At 41.2% G+C, this 24577-nt stretch overlaps 1 protein-coding gene across 4 annotated transcripts in view; it reads left to right on the top strand.

Moving 5' to 3' along the window:
- Window positions 1–15213: 15213 nt before the first annotated feature.
- XPO1 (exportin 1) overlaps window positions 15214–24577 on the top strand; it is a 38944-nt gene continuing 29580 nt past the window's right edge. The window contains exons 1-4 of one of the 4 annotated variants that reach the window (XM_051614590.1): window positions 15214–15355; window positions 16042–16097; window positions 19770–19901; window positions 23541–23642. In XM_051614590.1, coding sequence (XP_051470550.1) covers window positions 19776–19901; window positions 23541–23642 — 228 coding nt within the window. In that variant the 5' untranslated portion in view covers window positions 15214–15355; window positions 16042–16097; window positions 19770–19775. Of the gene's footprint in view, window positions 15356–15497; window positions 15603–15963; window positions 16098–16635; window positions 16798–19769; window positions 19902–23540; window positions 23643–24577 lie in introns of those variants that run through there. The other 3 variants (XM_051614591.1, XM_051614589.1, XM_051614592.1) reach the window with 3 other exon arrangements.

Below are 24577 nucleotides of genomic sequence, written 5' to 3'. Positions count from 1 at the left end.
AACATATCAGACTTTTTTCATTGTAGAAGGAAATAAAAAAAGATTACTTCCCTTGAAATCAAAGGATCTTACTTTTGACTTAATGGTTGGACTCTAATAATCGTAAAAGTCTTTCCAACCACAATGATTCTGTGATTCTGTGACTTCTGAATTTTAGGGTTTTTAATTGAATACTTCCCTGTGCATCTGAAATTACTTTATTTGGATGTAATTTGGCTTTTTAGTTGTATACTTTTGAGGGAAGTTACACAACATTATATTTCAGACATACAGTTAGCTCAGTATGAAGAAGGGAGGGCAAACATCACTACCTGATCAGATGGATGTTGACCTTGCAATGTCCACATCTAACCCAAATAAAAGCAGGAACAGCAGATCTGGGTAAAGAAAAAATCTGAATGAGCTCCCCAAAGAAGATACATTTTCTTATCTTATTTTCCCTTTAATTTTTTGTATTCCCAAGTTATGGTTTTGAATTGGGACAACAGAAGACCAAGATGTGCTGCATGCCTTAGATAAGGGAAGTGGGAGTCTCTTATCTATGGTGTAAAAAAGTTCCCCTTGGCTGAGCAAAATCCAGTTGCAATCAGACTTGCAGTCACCAGCTCAGCCAAACTACCTTAAGTCAAAAGTTCACTGTGAGGAAGACCTCCAGCCTTCATCCTGAAGACCCTGGCCCACAACCACTAGACACTGTGCATGGGGAATTAGGCGGAGACTTACATAAATTTAGGGGAAATAATTAGCATAAGCAAAGCCTGTTCTGGGAAATGTTATGAATGTGTATCATAGCCTTATGAATATGCATGTAGTTGCTAGACAAAACTAAAGCTTTACTGATGCAGGGTGTGCAAGTTTGGAGGAGCAATCCCCCTTGCTCCCAGCGCCGCAATAAACATACCTACTTTATAACCTGATAAGGCTGTGAGGTTTGTTTCTGCACATCAGTTTTATATACAGTTTATGTCATTATAAACCTCTATTGTTGCTGAAAGACCAAGTTCTGTCAGCTCCCCTTCCCACTTAAGTCTAGCTACATATCTATCCCTACTGGAAAAGTGTTTTCTACAGTCACAGTGATCCGTATCCAGGTTAAAACTAATCACTTTGTCAGGTTAGATTTCAGAGCAGGCTTAAAGCATTTGTGAAACTATGGCCTCATTAATCAGCAATTTTCATCTAATTACCAGAAGTCACAAGGGATGTCCCTGCTACTGTAACATTTCAGCTTCCATTCCCAAACTTTATGGGTTGTGTTCTCCCATTTCATCAAGCTTGTGACCCAAATACTAGCACATATGAACAAATTCCTGTCACCCTTGAGACCCAGTTTGTATCTGCAGTGGGCTCTGGCCCATAAATTACTGTTGTACTGCATAAAGTTCTTAACAGAAATTGCTCACCTGATTCTGCAGACTTAGCCTTACATGCACCTTGTTCCACCTGGTGTCAGGAGGCAGAGGATGATGTACTATCAGGCTGGGAAGATACAAAGAAATCCTTCCTTCAGGCCTCTCTTACCTCCGTTCCCTCTTCCCCTCTACAGACAATACAGCATCAGCCTAGGAGATGTCTTTGTTTCCCACCTTGAAAAAATCTGTTCCACTCAGGATTTCAGAAAATAGAGTAAGTTTATTCCAGCTAAACTAGACAGCTTGTGTTTCTGTGTCAAACTATTAATCTATCTCATATACGACAAGCATACATACTGAAAAGCAGCTTTACTTCTGGACTACTTACAAAGTAACACAGGGTTTTTAACAAGCTCGTATCACTAACCCAGCAGAGCAGGGCTAACAATAGCACATTTTCTTCTATAACTATTTACTGTATGAATTTTTTTTCCCCAAGAAAGCAACTGAACTAATATGAAAGGGTATAGATGACAATACTTTTTTGACATAGATGAAGCATTTTTGTCTTCCCGTTATCTATTTCCATGAGAAAAATCTCCTTTATTTCCCTTGAGTTTCCCTTTTGTGTATAGTCTAGACAATTGTAATAGATTTGACAATTATTTTTATTACATAACCTTGAAAAGCAGACTCTCATAGAATTTGGTTGTTAGAAAAATTCTGGTCTGAATAAGACGGACAATGTGTGGTTTTAAAAAAAATGTCACAAATTCCTCTATTGTTGGTTTGCTTTCAAAGTTGATTTCTCAGTCTAGAAATGGCTAAAGCCATTAAACATATTTTAGACTGTGGCAAATACAGCAATATCTATAGGAAGATTGTTTTCCTACACTTCCTCCTGTTCATAAGGAAGTGGAATTCCTCATGCAAGTGAAAACAGAACTTGGCCATAAAACACTATTACAAAAGATAGTAAAGTGATCATCCAAAACCAACACTAAATAAAATTTGTAGTCAACAATTCACCAAGCTATCTGATTAAAGAGACACATCAACGCTGTACATTCTGCTGGTCACTCACAGTTAAAAATTCTGAAGTACTTTTTTTCATTCTTTCTTATTATTCACTCCTACAGGCAGGATACATTTCATACTGCACTGAAGAACTGGGTGTAATAGATGTTTGTAAAGAAATTTTCTTATATTCATGGCCATGATACTACACTGTTTACTGAAGAAGTGTTCCTCATTGTGCCTCTCAACTAGACAGGACAGGCAGGCTTACATGACATACTATATTTTTGTATTAAATTTAAGGTTGGTTAATATGTGATTTTTGCTAGGTACCTTTATGTTAAATTATTTTTTGTGCCATTTTGACCTCCTCCACATTTCAACGTTCTGGACTACTTCTCTGTAGTATTACACAGTTGGAAGGGATAAAAAATTGTTAGTGGTCAGTCTTAAATGGAAGACAGATCCCTGCTAATGGATTGTTGACCACACTTAAGCAATCTATTGAGTATCACTAGCAGAATGCTATTCTCCTTTTAGGTTTAATAATCGAATATATTAACAATACTACTAGTACATGCTAGTTATTTTAATGAGGGAACGTATTAAGCTAGGATGTTAATCTTTGCTGTAAGAGGACACAGCATCTCTGTTTTTTAACCACAGATTTTATGGAGTATTTTACCAAACTCACAGAACGCCTTTACCAAAAAACCCCCCAGTATTAAAGTTCTTATTTTTTTTGCCATAACCACAAACTTACTTGGCTGAAATGCTTCATGTAAAATAATTCTCTACCTCCCTGCAACCTTAAGGCTAGTAATTTTAAACAAAGCAAGAGTGAAAGATTTAGTGGGTGAAAAGTGTAATTTTATTTAATGAACATTGTCCCAGAAATCTTGTTTCAGTTTTGCAGGTTGTATGCTGACCTGTGACTTAAAACTAAGATTCAGAACCCCAAAGTCCTTTTCCATCTACAATCTAGGATGTATTAAATAGATTTGGGTTTAAGGACAATTGCTGTTAGGTGACAACTAAATCATACCATCTCTTTCCTACGGATTGAGTTATAAATGCCAGTATTTTAATTTTACTTTTTAAGTCACCTTTCAGAAATAACTGGTGAAACAAGTTGGTCAGAGAAAAGTCATCTTCAGATAAAATCATGGTGGGGAAAAAAGAATCCAACTAGAGATCCTATGAATACACTATTTTTTTTAACTGAGTTTGTAATGAGGTTAAAATGGTTACAGGCACACCAGGTTTGCATCTGGACAGCACTGTCACACTGTGTTAATCTAGGCTTTCATTCTGATCCAGACAGTTCACTGGAACACTTACAGGAGAGCACATGCTTCTAATTACCAATTTTCTCTGTGTGGGCAGCACTTAAGACCTGCATTTCCCAAAGTAATGAAATCTAATTTGTCAGTAAAAACACACATCCAGCCATCTTTCCAACAGTCCACTAAGGGAAGATGAAATTATAAAAGGCCCGTCCATCAACATGAATGAGTTGGCCATCTATACCTGCTAGCACCTCCTTTGCATGTTGGACATTTTGAGTAGTAACTGTAGTTATTTTGACATAAGATCAAGGAAAGAAGTGAAGGAAAGTTAACTTTTGACACTGAAGGTGTTGCTGATATCCCCCTTGGAAATGTGGTGACCTCTGTCACAAAAGGAATGCGTGGCACCTTCTGTTACAGTACTGTTAACTGCACACAGCACATTTCACACAGTGTCCCCTTCTCTTTTAACTCATTCTTTGAAGGACCTGAACCCTCCTTGCCCACAGACCACCCTAAACAAATGGCAAGGTCTTGCTTTCCAAAATTTCTGGAAGTCTGTATCCTTTCCTTTTTGTAGAGATGTACCTAGTCATTAGAGATCATCACAGATAACGAAGGAGTCTAGTCTACCACATAATTGTGCACTGACATCCTCTAACCTACTATTCATTTAGAAGAGGAAAATTTCCAACAGTTTCAGGCCTACAATATTTCAATTTGTTTTGGAGTAAGATGATTTTGCTCTGTCTCCTTTTTAGTCTGGGATTACAACCTTCTCATTCTATTCTGCCTACAAAAAATTTCTTATTGGTACTTGAACACACAGAAACAGTTTGCAGGGATGCTCCCATAGAATAAATAGGCCCACAAGGAAAAGATGATTCCAAGGATATAAATGGGTTTTTTTAGTCCTAATTTTCCCTTCACATTAGAAAAGGCAAGCTACAAAGGAGCATGATCAAAAACTAAGTTTAGTCACAGGTATGACAGAAAAAAGCAGCATTTTAAAAACAGCTTGCCAAAGGCTGAACATTAATTTATGGTGGACTGAAAGAGAGAGATGAGTGAAAAGACAGTAAATTTTACAACAGAAAAAAACATCTCTAAATCAAAGAGTTCACTGTGAAAACCTGAAAAAATATCAAGAGCCTTAATGAATTGGATCAAGATTGCTTACACATTAATCATTTACAGCAGATAGACTCAGGAAGCTACAAGCTCATCTTCAAAAACCTCTGGAAGCTTTTACTTCAGCACAGGGATCTAGGATGATACTCTGGTAAGGTGGCAGCAGAAAGGTGGTGGCACTAAATTGTCCCTGCCCCTCAGCAGAGACTGTTATTTGCCTAAAACCAAAAGCTGCAGTTTCCTACAAATTGTTTTGTAATATCACCTCTCCAAAGAAAAATCTAAATAATTATTAGGTTTCTACTCCTTTTTTCTTTCTACCCCTTTTCCAACATAAAAAACCAGTTTATAGTTTTCCAAAATCAATAAAGAAACTTGTTTTGGAATTGTAGTCCTGTGTTAACACATTTTAACTTCACAGGCTATTCAATATAGAACTGGAAAGTGTTCCGACATAAAGATAGCCAAGTTGTATGTATGACAGTAAAGATACTGCATTTAAAATATGTGTAACAGCCTAGGGGCAGTTTAGAATTTAGGCTTAGTTATAATGCTGTGGTTGGACTGAGATAAATCAAAGTTACACAGCAGTCTCACTTGGAGGTATAGCCTGCATTTTATCCTGATGCCGATAAGTTTATGCGTTTGGCAGCCAGAAAATCTGTCGATTATCATGAGTGTCATCTACCACAGTCACATTAATATCCTTACATTTATATTGTGATCCACAACCCCAGTTACAGAAGGATGCAAGAGACTGACTGTTGTTGCACAAGGGTGTTACTGTTATCTGTGGATATTAAGTGTTTTTTTTCAGATATCCTTTCCTCTCAGTGGGCAGTTTAAATCAGATTAATTATTAAAAGACATTCATGGTAAAACTGAAGAAGCAGAGATAAATGGAAAATAGATGAGCCTAGATAGATGAAAATCAGTATTATGCAGCCATTAAGCATTGAAAAAATAGAATAAAGCACTGTAAAGTTTCCAAGCAGTGTTCAGCAAAGCTATATGCCCAGAGAAATAATAGAGGATATACAGCCTCATAAATATCAATAATTTACTGAAGACATAACAGTCATACCTGGTATATCTATTCCCAAATTGCAATGTGAAGGTATTTTACTCATCATAAAACATTGTCTCAAAAGTTAAAAATAATACACAAGAACAGGTAATACGCCATTATCACAATGAAGTATTAACAATTCAATTTTAAATAGAAAGTAGACTTAAGTAACAGACAATTGCCTAGAGGCATCTGTTAGATTTTATATTGTGGAAAGTTTATTTGGTAAAATCAATAGTCTACACCTATGATATTTAGAGCATTGAACACTATGGACTATTTAACACCCAGATTCCCAAACCACCTGTACAGTTTGATTATGGTTAGACCAAAAAACAAGGCTAAAAATTAAATCAAAAGCAGATAAGCCCAAACCTCCACTTTTAGAATTATTGAATGTTTCAAATCTTACCAGAACTGGTTTAGGAGAAGGGTGACAATGTTGGGTGCACATCTTTGCAAGGTCTTGGCAGACTTGGCAGTGCTATGTTAATGGTTGGCCTCGATGATCTTAAAGGTCTTTTCCAACCAAAATGATTCTGTAACATGGCTTCATATTAGTCCCTGCATTAGCCAGAACAGTTCTGTTCTGGGACACAGACCTTACTTAATGCCTGTTTTCTAACATGGTTCACAGCTGCAGATACTACAGTCCATTCAGAGAGCTTAATCTGTTAAAATTTAGGTAAGGTTTATCACAGCTTGCAGTTCTTGAAGAACTTAGACAATTTAAAGATGTAATTCTCTTAAGTTAATGAATATTACTATTTATAAATATTCCTTTTGCATTTATATATATATATCACTGGTTCATTTTTATCTATATGTATATCACTGTGTTCACTTATGAGTTTGCATATCGAGTTCCATTTCAAAGGTTTTCAATAAATATTTTGTAAACTCAGTTATTTGAAGGACTTGACTGGGAGAAGTTGGAAAGTTTTTTAACTTTTCCTTTTAACCACATTCTGGCATCAGCACTATTCACATGGCTAGCAAGATTTGGCTAGCAAAAGAACTCCACTATCAGTGAAGCACCACAAAGATTACATCTTAACAAGACTGCAGTTGAGAATTTCTCCCTTGTAATATAGTGGGTTTTTCCCCAGTCGTCTGTTTGGTTCCTTCTTAGAATCTAGTTTCATGGATTTGTACATAAAAAGTTATTTTACAGTTTTAAGTTCAATTACTAAGCCTTATTTACAGTTATTTTAGTTATCTTAACATCTTCATCAATAGTGTTTACAGTTTACAGCTTTGGGAAGCTTATTGACAAAAGTATTTCCACCAGTTTTTTTCCTCAGCCATGTTATACATGTTCCATAACTTCTCTCTTCCAAAGTTTTAATTACTGATTATTTCCGAAACTGTGTCCATCTGTATATAACATACCCATCATGAGAGACACAGGCTTAGCTACAATAGTCTGAGTGGTACCAAAATCACTTTAAGGCCTCCACTACCCTGCTACTGCTCAAAGTGATGCCCACAGATACTCCACAATTACATTGTCCTTTCCTTTGTCCTGTAACTGAGCAAAGGCATATTGAATTTGCTCTCCACTTTCTCCCTCAGCTATTACAGTTTTCCAAGTTTTCTCTTGTATTGAACTTATTGTTTCCAAGGACACATCAGTTAGTATTTTTCCTCTCCACTCAGTTACATTCAATTTCTTCTTTCCAAGATTTTTAGATTGTTGTATTATTTCTTCCTACTCTGTGTTTCTAACATCTAACTTAAGATAATCTGTAAATGCTGTTAATATTCTTATTACAGCCTCTCTGACATAAATGATCTAGGCCTTCCACCAAAACAGAAAAGTTGCTTCCTTCCATACAAGAATAAATTCAAGTAAAAGCAAAGTTAGTTTCTCCAAACTTCAACAGCAAAGGTTGAGTCAAAAAAATGTCACTGAACAATAAAATATATACATTAGAAGCTCTCTCAAAAGCAAAGCAATAGATGCACAATAAGAAGAGGGATGCTTAGGCAGGATTAGTTCTGCCATTTCTAGAATGACATGAGTGAAAGGACAGAACAAGTTCTCTACATCCCTTTCATTAGCCAAACATATTTCCTGGTCTTGTCACGTCAATAATCCTGGAACTAAGTTGGACAGAGCTGCATGAGAAAGTTGGAGCTACAAACCATCTTTCCCTGCTTTCAGGAGGAACCTTTTGCAATGGACACTGCATGGTAAAGTAAAAACTGTGCAGACATTACATAACCCCTTTCCTCAAAATGAATGGCTTGGAGAAAGAACCTTTATTGAAGAAAGAGGTAGAGGCCAAAGCTGTTTACAATGACACGACATTAACAGATTGGTTTAGCTGTGTATTGCCCAGAGACCCTTGGAAATTTACAGCTGGCAATTTCCTCTGAATGCCTAGCTCCCTTCACTTCAGCCTCATTGAACACCTGCCTTCTCTTTTTCTTTGCCTTATTCCCCTTAGCTTCCTTCCCTGGTCTTTCTGTTTACTAATACTACTTCACCCAGTAATGAAATTATGACACTAACTTGATGATTTTCCCTCATTTGATTCCTCCTGCTTTAAAAACATCAGTGATCCTAGGTGCATACCACCTACTGCTAGTACTTACCAGCCAAGAAAATAGACCTGCTTCTGAAAAGCCTCAGGACACTAAAGATCTTCTGATAACTTGATAAAGAAAATGTATGGAAAGGGTGTTAAAAAATCCTAAATGCTTTCATTAGTAAAAACCAAAACATTGCATGAGATAAAAAGAAGGAAGAGTACTAGTACTATATGACTCTCTGACTGCAGGGTGAAAGCTAGTAAGCACTACTTGCCCATCCACATAAACTTTTATGACTAATCTCAGACTACAGTAGCCCATCACTCATGAACAGTATGTGCAGTGATTAGGTCAGCACTCAAAATATATTAACTACGACAAGTTGTAGGGCCATTGTAAAGAACAGACTACAAAAGCTTATTTACTTAATTCTGCCCCTATACTTTCCACCCCCACCTTCCTTTTTTTCATGGAAAGCTAAGATTTCCTCAATAAAAGGTAGAAAATAGCTCCTTAAAATCTCTAAAAAGATGGTTGGATGATATTACATGGGATTATTTCCAAACACTTCAGTTTTCCTTTTGCAAAGGAAAACTAAAGCTAAATAATCTTACTGATTTCCAACTTCATTCTATGTTAATTTCTTGCTCTGCCTAGGGAGTAGTCTCAGTAATAATGGCATACACTCATATACACTTGAAAAAAATAATCATCTCATAAGGACCTGGATTTCACAGACAGTAAAAAAGGTTTGAATCAATGTGAAAGATCAGTTGATTAGATTTGTAAACACTCCTCCAATATGGCTCCATGATACAATATATAGTTGTGGGGGACAAGACAGCTAATAATTTCAGCATGTACTGCACAGGCCACAAAACATTCCTGACAGTGTTCAGTACAATAAAAATGAGTGATATATGTCAACTGAAGAAAATAATTTTATCACATCAGGATTTAAACTGTGTTCAAAGGGTCCAGAAGTAAGCATAATTTTAACAGATAAAAGTATGAATGAAAAATAATATACACTAATACAAGAGCTTCAAGTGTTTTCAAACCACTCAGGTTGGAAGGGGCCTTAGGACAGCTCTGGTCCAATCTCCTACTCAAGGTAGGAACAACACTGAATTCAGACCAAGTTGCTCATGACATCATTGTGCTTATTTATCTTCAGAGAAAAAACAGCCTCCTTATCTCCAGGAGGGGCCTCTCACTTCAGTTTATGCCTGTTGTCTAGCCTTGTTCTACCATACTCTCCATAATGTTCGCTCTTCCTTGTAAGCTCAGTTTGAAGACTGGAGGCTGCTAGTAGGTCTCTGCTCAGCTCCCTCCTTTCTAGGCAGAAGTAGTCTAGGTCCCTCAGTCTCTCTCCTCCATCCTTGCAGCTGGCCTCTGTTTTCAATCTTTCTTGTACTGATGGACCAAAAACCAGGCATAGTGTTCCAGATGCAGCCTCATGAGTGTCAAGTAGTGAGGAATTCAGTTCAATGAGATTCAACAAGGCCAATGTTGGGTCCTGCACTTGGGTCACAACTACCCCATGCAATGCTACAGGCTTGGGGAACTGGAATTCCCCAAGTGACTGGAAAGCTGCCCAGAGGAAAAGGACTTGGGGTGTTAGTTGACAGCAGCTGAATATATGCCAGCAGTGTGCCCAGGTGGCCAAGAAGGCCAACAGCATCCTGGCTTGTATCAGCAGTAGTGTGGCCAGGAGGACGAGGGCAATGATTTTTCCCCTGTACTTGGCACTGGTGAGGGTGCACCTTAAATACTGTCAGTTTTGGGCCCCTCACTACAAAGACACTGAGGGGCTGGAGCAAGTCCAGAGAAGGGCAAAAAAGCTGGTGAAGGGTCTAGAAGGGGAACTGTTTGGTGGTTTTTTTTTAGTCTGGAGAAAAGGAGGCTGAGGGGAGAGCATATTGCTCTCTGCAAGTACTTGAAAGGAGACTGTAGCAAGGTGGGTGTTTGTCTCTTCTCTTGAGTAACAAGCAATAGGATTAGAGGAAATGGCCTCAGGTTGCACCAGGGATGGTTTAGATCAGATATTAGGAAAACTTTCTTCACTGAAAGGGTTGTCAAGCACTGGAACAGGCTGCCCAGGTAAGTGGTAGAGTCACCAACCCTGGAGGGATTTAAAAAACACAGATGTGGCTCCTGGAGACATGGTTTAGTGGTGGCCTTGGCAGTGTTAGGATAATGGTTGGACTCAGTTATCTTAAAGGTCCTTTACAACTGAAATGAGTCTATGATTCTATTAATAATCACTTCACTTGATCTACTGGTTCTGCTCCTGTTGATACAGCCTAGTGTGCAGATAGCTTTTATTGCTACCAGGGCACACTGCTGACCTGAAACCCAAGCAAATTTTTCTATTGATTTCAGCAAGGCCTAAATACCAGACTGAACATCTAATAAAGGAGCCAACAGACATGGAACAGTGGTAACAAAACAGCAAGCATGAGCTTACAACCACCAACAGTATTGTGTCAGAAAAGCTGAGATCCAGATCCTGTTAAAATAGCTGCTTTTTACACGACTGCCCTCAGTTTCTGAACCAGCCTTTACCTAGCTCCTTATGGAAGAGAGAAGAAAAATACTCTATTTTCTCATTCTACAACATATTCAGCCACAGCTGGCATAAAGACAGGGGGGTCATTTCTAAAAAAAGATTTAATCTCAAATGTTTTTGAGATAACCAGAGCCAGTGCTACTGCTTCCCACTGCAGAAAATCTACAAACTATCCCCCTACTCAAGCATGGGATTTAGCTAAAAAACTTGCAAAACTAAGCCCTGTTATGTTTGTTACTATTGCAATTTATTAAAAAACACATTTAATTCTGGGGTATAACCAACAGCTGATGAAAATGTGAAAAGCTGCATCTACAGTTCTGTCTGAAACGGAAATTCAGTTTAACAAACCAATTTTAAAGGATTTAAGCTCTCTTCTGCACACAAAAACAAACAAAAGAAGGAAATAAACAGAAGTGAACCTTCAGCACAAGCTGAAGGAGTTAAAAAAGAATCTGACTTTTTGGTCTCTTGCATCAGTTTGTTTTGAACATCAGGGCTAGCAAAAACATCAAAACATACATAGACACTGTTTATTCTAAGTGCTAGAGTTACAGCCCTGTTTTTAACCCATCAACAGCTTGCAATGTCTAGCCATTCTATTTGAATCACTTTCAAATTCAATCCCATCAACTACAATATCTTCAATTACACATCACTCTGGAAAACTTGCAGATCTGTTAATTCTTACACAAGCCAACCCACCAGAGCAAGATAAACAAGGTGAGTTAAAGCATTTTGTTACCATCGTGACAGAGATGGTACAGGATGTAGTTATTTTTATGCATGATAACAAAAGTGAGTGTGCATATTCCAGCTCTTCAAATCCTAAAATACTGCAAAATTCTTCCCTAGAGATCTGACTTATGAACTAAGTACAGCAAAAACAACAAACAAGCAGCTCTCTGCTATGACTACTTTTAGTGAATTATTGTTCTTAAGAAGAAGAGAGTCTCAAAATTGAGTTTCCATTTATAGCCAGCAAAAGAATTCACAATTTGTGAACTTATTAATTACAATGTAATAATCTAATATGGGTCACAAAGCTTCTACAAACACCTTATTGAACTCAGGTGAGCTCAGATGACACAACTTTCCACCACACCTCCTCCTGCCCACCTCTTCTCCACCTGACCTGTGAGTATCCTGGTGGCATGGCTATTTCTCCAGTAATCACATCACACAGGACCTAATTTGGTATCACAGAATAGTGATAAAATAGTATCACATTGTCTTGAATCTCCTCAGCTTCTGCCTGAAACATAAATGCATATTCAGACACAAGTGTTATTTCTCTAGCTGTCCCAGAATTATACAGAAACAAACCACATAAGCCCACAATATAGACACTGAGGAATTGGAATCCCCACAGCACTTTTAGAACTTGTAAGACTAACCATAGTTATGAGAACAGTGTAAGGATGTGCAATTATAGTTTATTTATTGCAGTATGTTATGATTTGCATACTACTAGAAATCTTCTGGTGATTAATACAAAAGCTTAACCTTAAAATGTTACATCTTACAGAACAAATGGGTTAAAAAAATCACAGGGAAAAATACATTTTTAAGCACAATCCCATAGTTCCACAGCCAAACACACATCACCTGGAAAGGTGGAAGGCTAACAGGAGTTCAGAAATACAGAATTTAAGCTTCCTTTTTGTGACTTAGTAGCACAGTTCCTTACTAAGCTGGTGCTGCAATTATCCTTCAACTTAGGAAAACAAATACTGAAATACTTTTGCCAACAAAGAAAACTTTATAGTATAATAAAAAAGTAGAAAAAGAAAATAAGGAAGATTTAAGCTGCTTGAACAACTAATTATTCTAATGCTATTAAACATTTTATGTTGGCATTCATAACTTATAGCATGATCCCAAAGCCATTTTCCAGACTATTCCCTCCCCCCAAATGATGTCTCACAGGTGCCTCACCCTGTCCATTATTATCCCAAGCATGCTATGGCAGAGTACTTCTTTCTATACTCACTCCATTCAATTCTGCTACAGATTTTTAACAAAGCCATGGGGAACTTATCCTAGTTGGTTCAACCAAAAGCTTCTTAGAGCCTCTAGAGGAAAAACAAACAGTAATTGAGAGGCTTACATTTCATATGTCAAGAGCTTAGACAACAACCAGGGCAGACCACTTAAAACAATAACTACTGAAGAAACTATACATGTTGATATAGGAGCAGAGATCTTACTATGCCTCTCCATTTTCCAATTAATTGTTTAACTTTTTTTAAAAATAACAGTCAGGAATCAAAGGGGTTGTTTTTGTTAAGCTAGCCTATTAACTTGTATGAGTGCCATTTTAATTTACAGGTTGCTATAGTTTACAGTCTAAGAAAGTAGCTTGGTGAACAATACCCGTATAAAACATTAGGCTCTCCATGTAGCCCACTGAATACTCTGGAGTAGTCTATAGCACTGCTAAGGACAATTTAAACACTTCCAGTACTTGTATTTCCAGATCTTTGCTACTCTTCCATTTTGAAAAGAACAAATAAAATCCTCAAAAAAGCAAAACCCACACCCCACACTCCCTAAAATCCTGCAAAACCAAACATTTTGCCCAGTTTCTCAAAGATTATGCAGGCTTAGTTTTTCAGTTCAGGAAAAGAGATTAGGACAATGTAAAAAGACTGGTTTTGTGAGCTAAAGTCAGCATTTCTGAAAGGATAAACTTTGTGAGGTCTCAAGCTGCACACATACAAGAAAGCACTTTTTATTTTAAAAGGAAAAAAAAAAAAAAGGTTTTTTTTGTGCTAAAAAGCATAAGCTTCCCTCCCATACACCTGGCCATAGCACAGGTGAAACCCACCTCACATAAGTTAATAAAGTAGTAATAGAGTAAATGCACATTTCCTTAGGATACCACCAAAAAGACTATCATTTTACCAGTCAAAAGTATCACTTCTGTGACAAGTTTCACTGAGTTTTGTTTTAGATTAGGTGATGAAAACTGCAAAGCTCTTTCCCATGACATTTAAATACTTCATAACATTATGCTCCTCATAGCTGTTAATATTTTTAGGGCTTTCTGTAGCTCTCATTTTATCACATAAGGAGACGAGTTTTTGAAGAAATGCCTACACAGGTATGAAGTACCTTCGCTACATACAAGGTTTTCCACATAAGGGTTGGTAACCACATCCACTTCTTCAGGTAGGGATGAGACACAACCATGGCCTTCCGAGTTTGTGCCACCAGTGGCAAGCCAATCCGTGCTCTGAGATCAATCCCTGCTCACATCTAGTAGATGAGCATTCCTCACTTGCCTCAAGATTTCTCTCATCTGTGGGCAAATCAACCTTGGAAGTCAGCTGTGAGAGACTGAGGGACACAGCTACTGCGGCAGGCTAGATACTGCATGAGCAGGGGCACCGCAGAGCAGGACACACACACCTGCGCAGGCCGGGGCGGAGGGAACAGAAGTGCCGGAGGGGGCAGGCGAGCCCCCACTCCTCCCTGCTGCCCCCCCTGCCCGCACAAACCGCTCTTGAGAGCCGAGCACCGAACCACCCGCTGGCCTCAGGAAACCGAGGCAGCGCCCCATCCGTGGGCTCACTGCCCGCTCCTGAGGGGACCCGAGGCGAAGCCCGCCCTTGCCCCACGCCGCCTCCTCAGGCAGGGCCCTGCCGGCCAGCCGCCCCCCCCCCACCAACTCATGGCTGCGCCCCCGCGGGAGCGGCGCCCCGGCGGTACGGGACGCGGCCCGGAGGGCGCACAGCGGCCCCCCCGAAGGCCGAGGCCAGAGCTCCTGCCCCTCCTCCTCCTCAGGGACCAGCGCACCCGCCAGGTCCAGGCCCGCACCTCCCAACGGCCGCCCCGCCCCGCCCCGCCCCCCCGCGCTCTCCCCTTTCCTCTCCCTCCCTGCAGCCGCGAGACCCGCGCTCAGGCACGCGCGTCACGCTGCCTCGCCGACCAACCGGCGCACGGCAGCCCCTGCGCGCGCGGTTTGTGAACGGCGGGCGGGCCTGTCCCTGAGTGACAGCTGGGCCGGCCTATCAGGCGGCAGCGGCCCGCCCCCCGCGGCGCCCGCAGCGCTGCTGGAGAGGGGGCGGGGCCCCTCGCCCCTACCCCCCCCCGCCTCGGCCGTCGGCTCCCTCCGCCCCGCCGAGGCGCGCGGCAGATTGACAGGCGAGCTGCCCAATCGGCGCGGAGGCCGCTGGCGCGGCGGCACGGCTCGGGACCAATGGGAGCGGCGGTTGGGCGGAGGCCCGAGGTTTCCAAACGCTCCGCGGCGCCATGGGCTGAAAACTAAACCGAGATGGAATCTCCCAGTCTGAACCGGTTTGAGCCGGTTCCGAGTCTGTGGCATTAGGAGGGGGGAGAGGCGCCGCGCTCAGTCCCTGCTACCGCCGCTGCCTCCGCCGCCGTGCGTGCGACCTGCTCGTAGGGGAGCCCGCCAGGGGGAACCGCCGGCGCAGCTGGGGGCGGGGGGCGAAGTTTAGTGCGAGGCCCCGGGGGGGTGGGTGGGAATGGGGGTGAACTGAGCCGCCGGCCGGGCCGCGGGGAGGGCGGCAGCAACGGGGGCAGCCGCACGGGCCGGGGCCTGGGCAGCCAGCGACGCGGGAGAGGGAGAGCCAGGGCCCCGCCGAGCCGCAGCCAGGGCCACGAGGAAGGTAGAAGTTTGACCCCCCGCTACCAGCGGCCGCGGGAGGCCAGAGCTCCTCGCCGACCTCCTCCTCCTCCCCTGAGCGAGAGGAGGGCAGCGTGACCCGCCTGGGGCGAGCCCGGCGGCGGGCGGCCTTGCTGCTGCGGGGCGGGGAAGGCGCGGGGCGGAGGGGAGCGCTCGCCCGGGGGGCGGCCGGTTTCCGCGGGGGCCCGGCGGGCAGGCCGGCCGGGGTGCGCTTGCTGCCGGGGGGACAGCGCGGGGCGGAGAGGAGTGGCGCCGGTGCTTCAGGCCGGCCAGGAGGGGGGTGCGCTCGTCTGTCCCTCCCCCCACCACCCCCCCCCCCCTTTTTTTTTTTCTTTTTTTTTTTTTTCCCTTGGAGCGGGGAGGAGGGCTGTTTTTTGGTGGTCTCTTTTTTTTAATTTTTTGTTTTTTTGGCGTGTGGTTAGAAACTTCGCTCACCCACCGCTACTTTTTGAAGGAGGAGGCTGTACGAAACACCTAGGTAAGCAAGCGCTTGGGCAGCGGGGAGGAAGGGGGTGGGGGGGTGGTCGGTCGGCCGGTCTGTGTGGGGCGGAGGGGGGAGCGCGGTGCGGGGGAGCGGGAGGGGGCCCGGCCGCGGCTGGGCCCCTGCGGGGGGCGCAGGGTCTGGGCTGCGGGAGGAGAGGCGTCATAGGCGCCGAGGAGAAACCCCGCGGGGGTGCGTTTAAACCGGGGCTTTGGGGTAGAAGCATCCTAGGCCCAGCCGAGCGGCTGAGGGGAGCCTGCAGCTCTGGCGCGGAGGCTGAGGCTGCGGGGAAGGCGGCGGGGAGGGCCGGGCATCCGCTGCTGGGGTCCGAGCGGGCTGGGACGCAGAATCTGTAAATTATTAGGACTGGAAGTTTCCAGAAATATTTTGTGTGTGTGTGTCTTGTGCAGCAGTATTGAAACGTCCGCCTGCATCACGTGGGGGCCCTGTATAGAGCGCAGGGCTGGAGCCGAGGGAGGGAGCCCGGGGAGGGGACGAGGGGAGGGAGGGGCGGGCTGCGCCGCCGCCGGCCCGCCGAGCTCCTCGGGGCCCCGGCCCGCCCGCCGGCCCGGGGGCTCCGCCGCCTCTTCTCTCCGCCACGCTGGTTCTTTTCCCCCCTTCCCCCCCGTCCCTGCACCGGGGAGCAGCGCGGCCGTGGCTCGGCGGCAGGAGCAAGGGGAAAAGGCCTCGGCGCTGGGTGGGTGTGTTATTTCGGGCGCGGCCGCCGTGCCGAAAAAAAATGAATGCTCCGAGGTGTGGGGGCAGGCGGAGGGTTGCGGAGCAGGGCTATTTTAATCTTCGTACGCTGGGGCACACGTGTGTGAGGGGAAGGGAACGTTTTCGTTGGGGTTGCTGGTGTAATGCGAATGCGTTGATGGTGTGCTCCGTTTCGCATCGTACAGCTGGAGGAATTTACAAGTGATGCAACTAATTCGTTGGAAGAGGGTAGTGGGGTGGCGATTCAGTTGTGTTCAGTAGCGGAATTGCATGCTTGGGAATGGGGCAAAGTGACTCCAAGGGTGGTTCGTTGTTTTGTTGTTTTTTTTTTTTTTTAATCGCTTCCCCCAATGAGATTTAGGTAGCTGGGTTGAAGGTGCTCTAGGGTTCGTAGTGAATACTTTGCATTTCTCGCTGTTAAAATGTGTGCTGTTATTCCTGCCCATTGTATGCTTAAATGAATCAGGTGTATCATAATAATCTAACTGTTGTGTTAAACGTCCAGGGTCATCGAGAGTTGGGATAGCTATGTAAACAGTGCTGTAAATGCAGTTCTTTTGACCTTCGGTAGATGTCAGATTCTTGCTGTGTTGTAGTTGAGATTTTTTTTTAGAAAACTTTTTTCTCTTCTTTCGATTTCCCCACTTATTGCGGTGTCGAGTTGATTCGTGATGATTCTTACAGCTGAGGTTAAAGCCTGTTCTAGAGTTCAGGCACTGTGAGGGAAAGTAGTATAGGAATATAGTAAATCAAAGATTATAAGCTTCCATGTAGGGTACATTGTTAGGAGTAGGAAGTCGAGTAGATTGCAGTTGGTATTGACCACAAAGCCGCCATTTCTGTGTTTCAGTTTCCGAGGAGGTAGGTCGTTTTGAAGATAATGTTGGGAGTGGCAAAGGGCCCTATTGAAAACATTTCCTTTCTGCTTCCATGTGGTTAATAACTTCTGGTCACGTGGCTCCTCGTTTGTGCTCTTAAGGCTGCATGAAATACCGTGAGAGGCTTAAATCCTCAAAGAACGGCCCCACCTGAGGAGCGGCTGGTTTACGACTTTAGCTGTAGTTTGAAAACCGCTTTCCCGGCTCAGCCATGGAGGCCAGATGTGAATAAAAAGGGGCGGGCCTGAAAGCACGCGTATCTGGTGGGACTGTTAACCGCTCTGAGCTGAAGAGGGTATTAATTGGTGCAGTTTTCTCCTGTTAGTGCCGCTTGCTGCCCCTCTGCGAGATTAAATTTTTAGGTGTCCGGAGTTAAAATAATCAAGTCAAGATTCCCTGCTATTTGGTTTCCTGCTTCCATACTTAATTTCGCGATTTTGAGAACTCTAGAAGTTGGGGGCAAAAAAGGACAGACGTGGAGTGTTTCAATTTATTTTTGTTTTTACTTGGTGTTTATTTCCTTCTGTTTTTCCAGGTAGATGTTGTAAAAAGACTGGCTGTTGAGGTGGAGCTCTCAAAATCATTATGCTAGTGTAGTAATACTAACTAAATGAGGGTTTTTTACTTCAAGAGACAATTTAAAAGTTTGTTTTTTGAAGTTAATGTCTTCCTCTATAGAAGTAAAGAAAATTGCTTGACGCTACTTGCAAATAGCTTTTATAAACAAAAGATTTTCCTTGCCTGTATGTTACTGTAAGATTTAACTTGATTAGTAATTGGGCTGAGGCACAGGTTTGTCTTGCTCTTCACTTTTGAGCATAAATATGTAAGGCATTAAACAAATTCATATTTGGACATGAAGCTACTTGGAGTGTATCTGACTTCTAGCTTATTCTAAAGAATGGGTTGGCTGGGTGTATTGGGGGTGTAAGAGCTTCAGATTGTATCTTTCAGAGGATGCAGGGTAGCTTGAGTGTAACTTTTGGAGTGATCTCTGGCTTGTCCAGACTTCCGGCTGTTAAAAGAGACTTGTAGCTTTACAGAAGATTCTGAAAACTGGAGAAAATGGCAGAGCTGCTATAGGGGAAAGGGAAGGAATATGTTACAGTTGCCAGTGACTGTGAGAAGAGGGAAATGACCTAGATCAGGTGCTTCCAACATGGGGGGTGGTGTGAAAAAGTTAGTATAATTTACCATTCACAATTCTGTGGTTTCTGGCTTATTTTCTTGCTCTTTATGATTGCCTTTATCTTGTACCAGTCTCTGGCTAGTAAGCATCTCACATGCACATCCACAATCACACACACTCCACCTGACTTCCTTTGCATAATACTGAGGCTGCTATATCTAGGACAAAGAGTTAATGCATGTGTCGCTGGTTTTATGGGACCTGAAACCTCCAGCAGAATTCCATTTCAGTTGGAAAGGATCTAATGTGGTACATGGAGTAACCTGCTGACTTAACAGTCCTCTTACTTAATCCTCTCAAAGTGCATTGAGTCAACTTTCTTAGTTTCAGTGCTAATTTTTTACTTGCATAGTTAACTGTAAGTTGTTTTTTCCCCCCAAGGATTTGAAAACTGCCCTCTGGCTAATTTTTTATTGTGTTTGTAAATCACTTTTCACTTCCATAACCAATTGTTTAAAAGCTTTTAGAACTGGTCTTCTAAATGTGGGTGTTGGCCTCCCAAGCTGCAAATGCACCTGAGATTGCTAGTGTGGGTTTTGTTTGTAATGATACTAGGTATTTTACACATACTTAGGGACTGACAGGGGTTGATACCTGCTTTGAAATAAGTTCTAGCTTGCTGATAGTGCAGCCCATTCACTAGTCACACTTACTATATGTTGTATCTGCTGAAGACCCTGAGAATTTAGTTGGGATGGTGATGTGTGATTTTTTCATAGTTGGTCTTGGTAGTTGCTCAGCAATTGAAGTAGTGTTGTATTCAGTGCTATCTAGTACTGCCAGTGTCGATCTTCGTACATAATGAGATGCTTAAGTTGATGCACTTGCTTTACTGCTACATCTTAAAATAATTTATTAATGGATCAATTTTATTTTTTTTTCCAGTAATCTATGCCAGCAATTATGACAATGTTAGCAGACCATGCAGCTCGTCAGCTGCTGGATTTTAACCAGAAACTGGATATCAATCTCTTGGATAATGTGGTGAACTGCTTGTACCATGGAGAAGGTGCACAGGTAATGTGGATTTAGAACTTATGTTTGTTGACCATGTTTAACCTAGTGACAAATCAGTTGAACAACATAATTCACTTCAATAAAAATTAGTAATATTAGTGAATTTACTTAGCTAGTGACTGGAGTATCACTGGTAATTCACATGCCCTGGTTTAAAGACAAGCCTAATGTAATGAACATGGAAAGGACACTTAAAAAAGTTTCAGTTTAGTGTATGTTAATTTCTAGCATGCCTTCTGCTGTTGAAAAGTATGAACAAGTACAATTTGTTAAGGACACTTGTGCTTGCAGCTTGCCTTCTCTGACTTAGTCCTTCAGGAAGGTCTGATTTGCCTGTTACTATTATAGGCAGGACTGTGAAGCCACAAATTTAATCATGGCTTCACTGAAGGATTGTATTTGAAAGAAAAACTTTAATGGTGTTATTACAATATTTATACTTGCAGAGAACCATGTCACATCTTTTTAAGAAAAGAGTTTGTCCTTTCTTGTCTGTTTTTCCCCCCCATTATTCTTTGCCTGCACAGGTTCTTCGCACTCTTTGGTTTTCTTTGGACTTTGTGTAGATTGTGAAGTCTTAAGTTTAAACTGGGGGAATGTGTGCATTTGCACATTTGCGTATGTTGTCTTGATAGTGAATCTTGAATTGCTTTTATCTTTAACTATTTTGGAAATAAGACTTAAATGTTGAAAGCAAGTATTGCTACAAGGGTGTTGGCATAGTTCCTCTTCTGGTAAATTTTAATTGTTCATGCTTAAATTGGGATTTTCAGTGTCAGGCATATCTTACTAAGATATTCCTGCACCACAGTAAGGAGTGAATTAAAATTGGACAAGGTAGCTGATGCTTTTCTGTTACTTCCAGCTGTTAGAATAAACAATAATACACTTGCTTATACTTCTTTTGTGTCTTTTAAAAAATACATACATTTTTTGTAGGACTTACTAATGTGAATTCCTACAGATTCTGAAATACCTTGCTGCTGTTTGAAATCTTTTGAGTTTCCCAAATTCATACGGTTACTAGCTGTAGCTTTTTTAAATGATCACGTGACAGAAGATTGCTTGTAGCTTTTGCCTTAAAAGTATGGACTTCTGTGTGCTTGTTTTGTAAGTGATCTGTTGCAAAATAGGTGGTGCTTATAGTATTACATTTGAATAGAGTTTAAAAAGTTGGGAAGGTTTATAACTAGAGTAGAGGATTAACAGTAAACACAGTGATCAAATTGCCATTGTTCTGGTATTGTGAGAAGTTACTTTGCTAAAAACAGCGGGGTATAATCTCTGGTATTTAGAAAATTACTACAATAAGAAGCAAAATTCAAGAGGTGGCTTTTAACTGGCAAAATTAAATGATGATATAAACCTATTTTAAATATATGTACTAATATGTGTCACTTAATTGAGAGTTAGATTTGCTATTTTTCTGTTTCCAAGGGTGGAAATGTATTTTAGTGACTCTTGAGAGTTCTTAATTCTTCTAAGGCATTTAAAAGTTCCTGCAGGAAAAAATGCATCTCTGTGGAGCCTGTCAGCTCAAATTATGACTTAAAGGGTGACAGGAATAATAGAAGTAGAGGACACTAAATACTAAAATTGGGAGACTAACAGTTGTTTGCCTGGAATAGATTAGAGTAATGTTAGGGTAAAAAATTCAGGCTTAGAATGCAGTCTGGATGGCCCATGCCAAACTTGCTTTCAGATTTACTTTCCTAGTACTTCTACTTAATTCTTACCTTTGCATGCAAACTCTTTATCTGCTGATCTGTGTTGGGCAAAAAAGAAGCTCTTTTCTGTCCTAGACTTAATATTTTGTATTATTTTTTATTTTGGTGTATTCTGAGCGGGATGTCTCCAGCCCTGCCCCAGTGCAACACATGAGTAAGGGGACTTCAGTCAACTCATGTATGTTTACCTAGACTCATCACAGACTCTTAATTTCATTGTTCCGTTAGACCTTCACGTGTCCAGAAGGATTATTTACTAACTGCTTTCTTTCTGGTAGCAACAACACAGTGAGACTGAGGAAACATTACTGTTAAATTTATACTGGTTTTATGAAAATACAGGAATTTGTCTGGAAAAGGGGTTAGCGGGTGCAAGAGCAAACTTTTCAGTGCTTGGGCAAAGGATATTCAGCTTCTCTATTTTGCTGGAGTTGAAACTTGATCCTGTGATATGTCACCAGTATTAGAGGCACTGAGGAAACTGGTATAGAAACACAACCAGGTTCAACCTGGAAGTAGTCCCGCTGTTCTTTCCCTCTGCATCAAAAGTGCTGATACTTTTTTTTTTTTTTAAGCTCTGGTGTCATACTGTGAGAGTTACAGTGCCGCTTCTGGACTTAAACACAGAGTATTTGTGTGGAACTTCTCTATATCTAGTCAAAGTCAGTATCAGACTGGGAATTGCTTCACTGTGCTCAGTTGTATTATGTAGGGATGCCAGTATTGTCCTGATATTTTAGACATCCTTGCTCTTTACTGTTGTAGTTTTCTATTTTAATTTGATAAATTCCATACCCAATTGGTCTGCTTCTTGAATTGTGTATATATAGATTCTGGGTCTTGATGGGGTTTCTGTCTTACTGAAAAAACATGCTTTCTTAGACTAATTGATTAGCTCAAGTATGTTCTTGTAGCAGAGTAGAAATCTGCATAGCTGTAGTAAGTTCTAACTGTTGAAGTTAATCCTAAAGTAAAGCTTTAACTGTTTTTTAACTCCATTGAATTTGCTCTGCAGTGCAGTGAAAGAATGAAGTAAGTTCTGTTAATTGTGATGTAAAATGCTCATCTTGTTGGGAAGACAGTGTCTGATGCTTGTAGATAATACAAGTTGCAGCAGGACTTAATCAGTACACTGCTTTTTTGGAAATAGGTATCATCATTTGGCTCCCTAAAAAATTGCTTACGGACATCTAGGCTTTTGAAAATTGATTCATTGAAATGGATTCAGCTGTTTCAGACTTTTAATGGCTTCAGATGAGGCTTTAGAAGGGACTGAAACTGTAGTATTTAGTAAAGTAGTTGGTAATGTCAGTCCCAAGGAAGAACAAACCATTAGCATGACCAACTCCCTTCCTCCCCCCAGTAGTTTTTACTATTGTTTTGTAAGCTGTTAGATACATCAAGGGTTTCCTGAGAAGTGGGGATTGGAGATGTGTTTTGCTCTTTGCTGTCACAGTGCCTACTTCAACAGCTTTGCAACATGATAGATATTCCTTAAAGCTAGCATTTTATGTGAGCGCTTCCAGGTGAACAAGGAAGTTTGGGTGCCCTAGAATAAAATTTTGTCTAGATTACTTTTTTGAATGGGAGAAAACTTCATTCACTAGTTTTTCCTATAACGTGTGCTGCTCTCACACATTCTCTGCTGGTGTAGATTCATGATTCAATATGGAAGAGTGGAAGTAAGTAAATGACTGTCTTGCATCAAGGCATTTTTGACATTTAGTTGTTAATAAACTTTAACTGCCATACAGAAGGAGGTTTAAGGGACTTGTTGCGCCTAATTGAATTCTGCCTAACTCTTGCATAACTGATTTAAAATGTGTTATATATAAATGTATTCACTGACAGTATATAAATTCTTAAATAATCTAATACTAATTTTTTTTTTTAAACTCTACCTTGCTTTTAGCAAAGAATGGCACAGGAAGTCTTGACTCACTTAAAAGAACATCCTGATGCGTGGACAAGAGTTGATACTATTTTGGAGTTCTCTCAGAACATGAATACCAAAGTAAGCAAATTAACTTTTATTTATTTAGATTTCCTCTTTCTTCCATTCATAAACTTTGAGGAAGGTATCTCATTTTTAGCCATAGGTTTTCTTGATTCAAACCACATTTTTTGTCTTGTTACCAAAGCTGGCTTTAAACAAGAACTGTGAGTGGACAAAATATTTAAACCTTCTTTTACATTGACAAGTTCCTTTTTATATATATATTTTTTTAAAGGTAGATCTAAATTGTAAATCTGGGCTGTTTTTTGTCAAGGCACGTACAAGCATAATGCCAGTTCCAAAGACCGGTTTGTGTCTGTATACATCTGAGTAACGAAAGTCTCCTAGAGCCACATTTTGTCCTTGGATAAATGCTTGGCTGTTACTGATCATAATGAGAGCCATGTGCATGTAACTGAGGAGAGAATTTGTCCCTAGGTGTATTAAAGACAAAATAGAAACCTTATTAGGCCAAGATTTTGAACAATAAGTGAAAGTTAAGTACCCCAAACTCATTTTAGTATGAGATTAGCCGTCACTAATACGCAGAACATGCTTGCTTTGTACTGCTATTTTAAATCCACCATGGTTGAGACTAAAAAGGGGCAGCATTTAGTTTTTTGCTACAATTTTAAATGCTTACAGCTTCTGAAGTTTGAACCAAGAAGTTGATCGAAATGTGTTTTCACTGTCTTGGGTTTGATGATTATCTCAAATAACTGACATGCATGTTTTTCTGCTTGATACACGCTGTGTTCGAACAGAAAATAATCGTGTTTGGGTGGTTTCTGAAATCAGGCGGTATTCATGAAGCAGTTCAATTTTTTCATTGTTCTGTGAAGTTTAGGGGAAAACAGTTTAAAGAACTTCCTCAAAGTGCTAACCTTTAAGTAACAGTGTTTGCCTGTTTGCTTGCCTGGTAAACTTTGCTTTTTATACTGACAGACATTACT

Source organism: Apus apus, chromosome 3 (assembly GCF_020740795.1).
Source record: "Apus apus isolate bApuApu2 chromosome 3, bApuApu2.pri.cur, whole genome shotgun sequence".
Classification (NCBI taxonomy): Eukaryota; Metazoa; Chordata; class Aves; order Apodiformes; family Apodidae; genus Apus; species Apus apus.
Note: the sequence above shows the minus strand (reverse complement) of the source record. Positions and strands in the feature narration are given on the sequence as shown.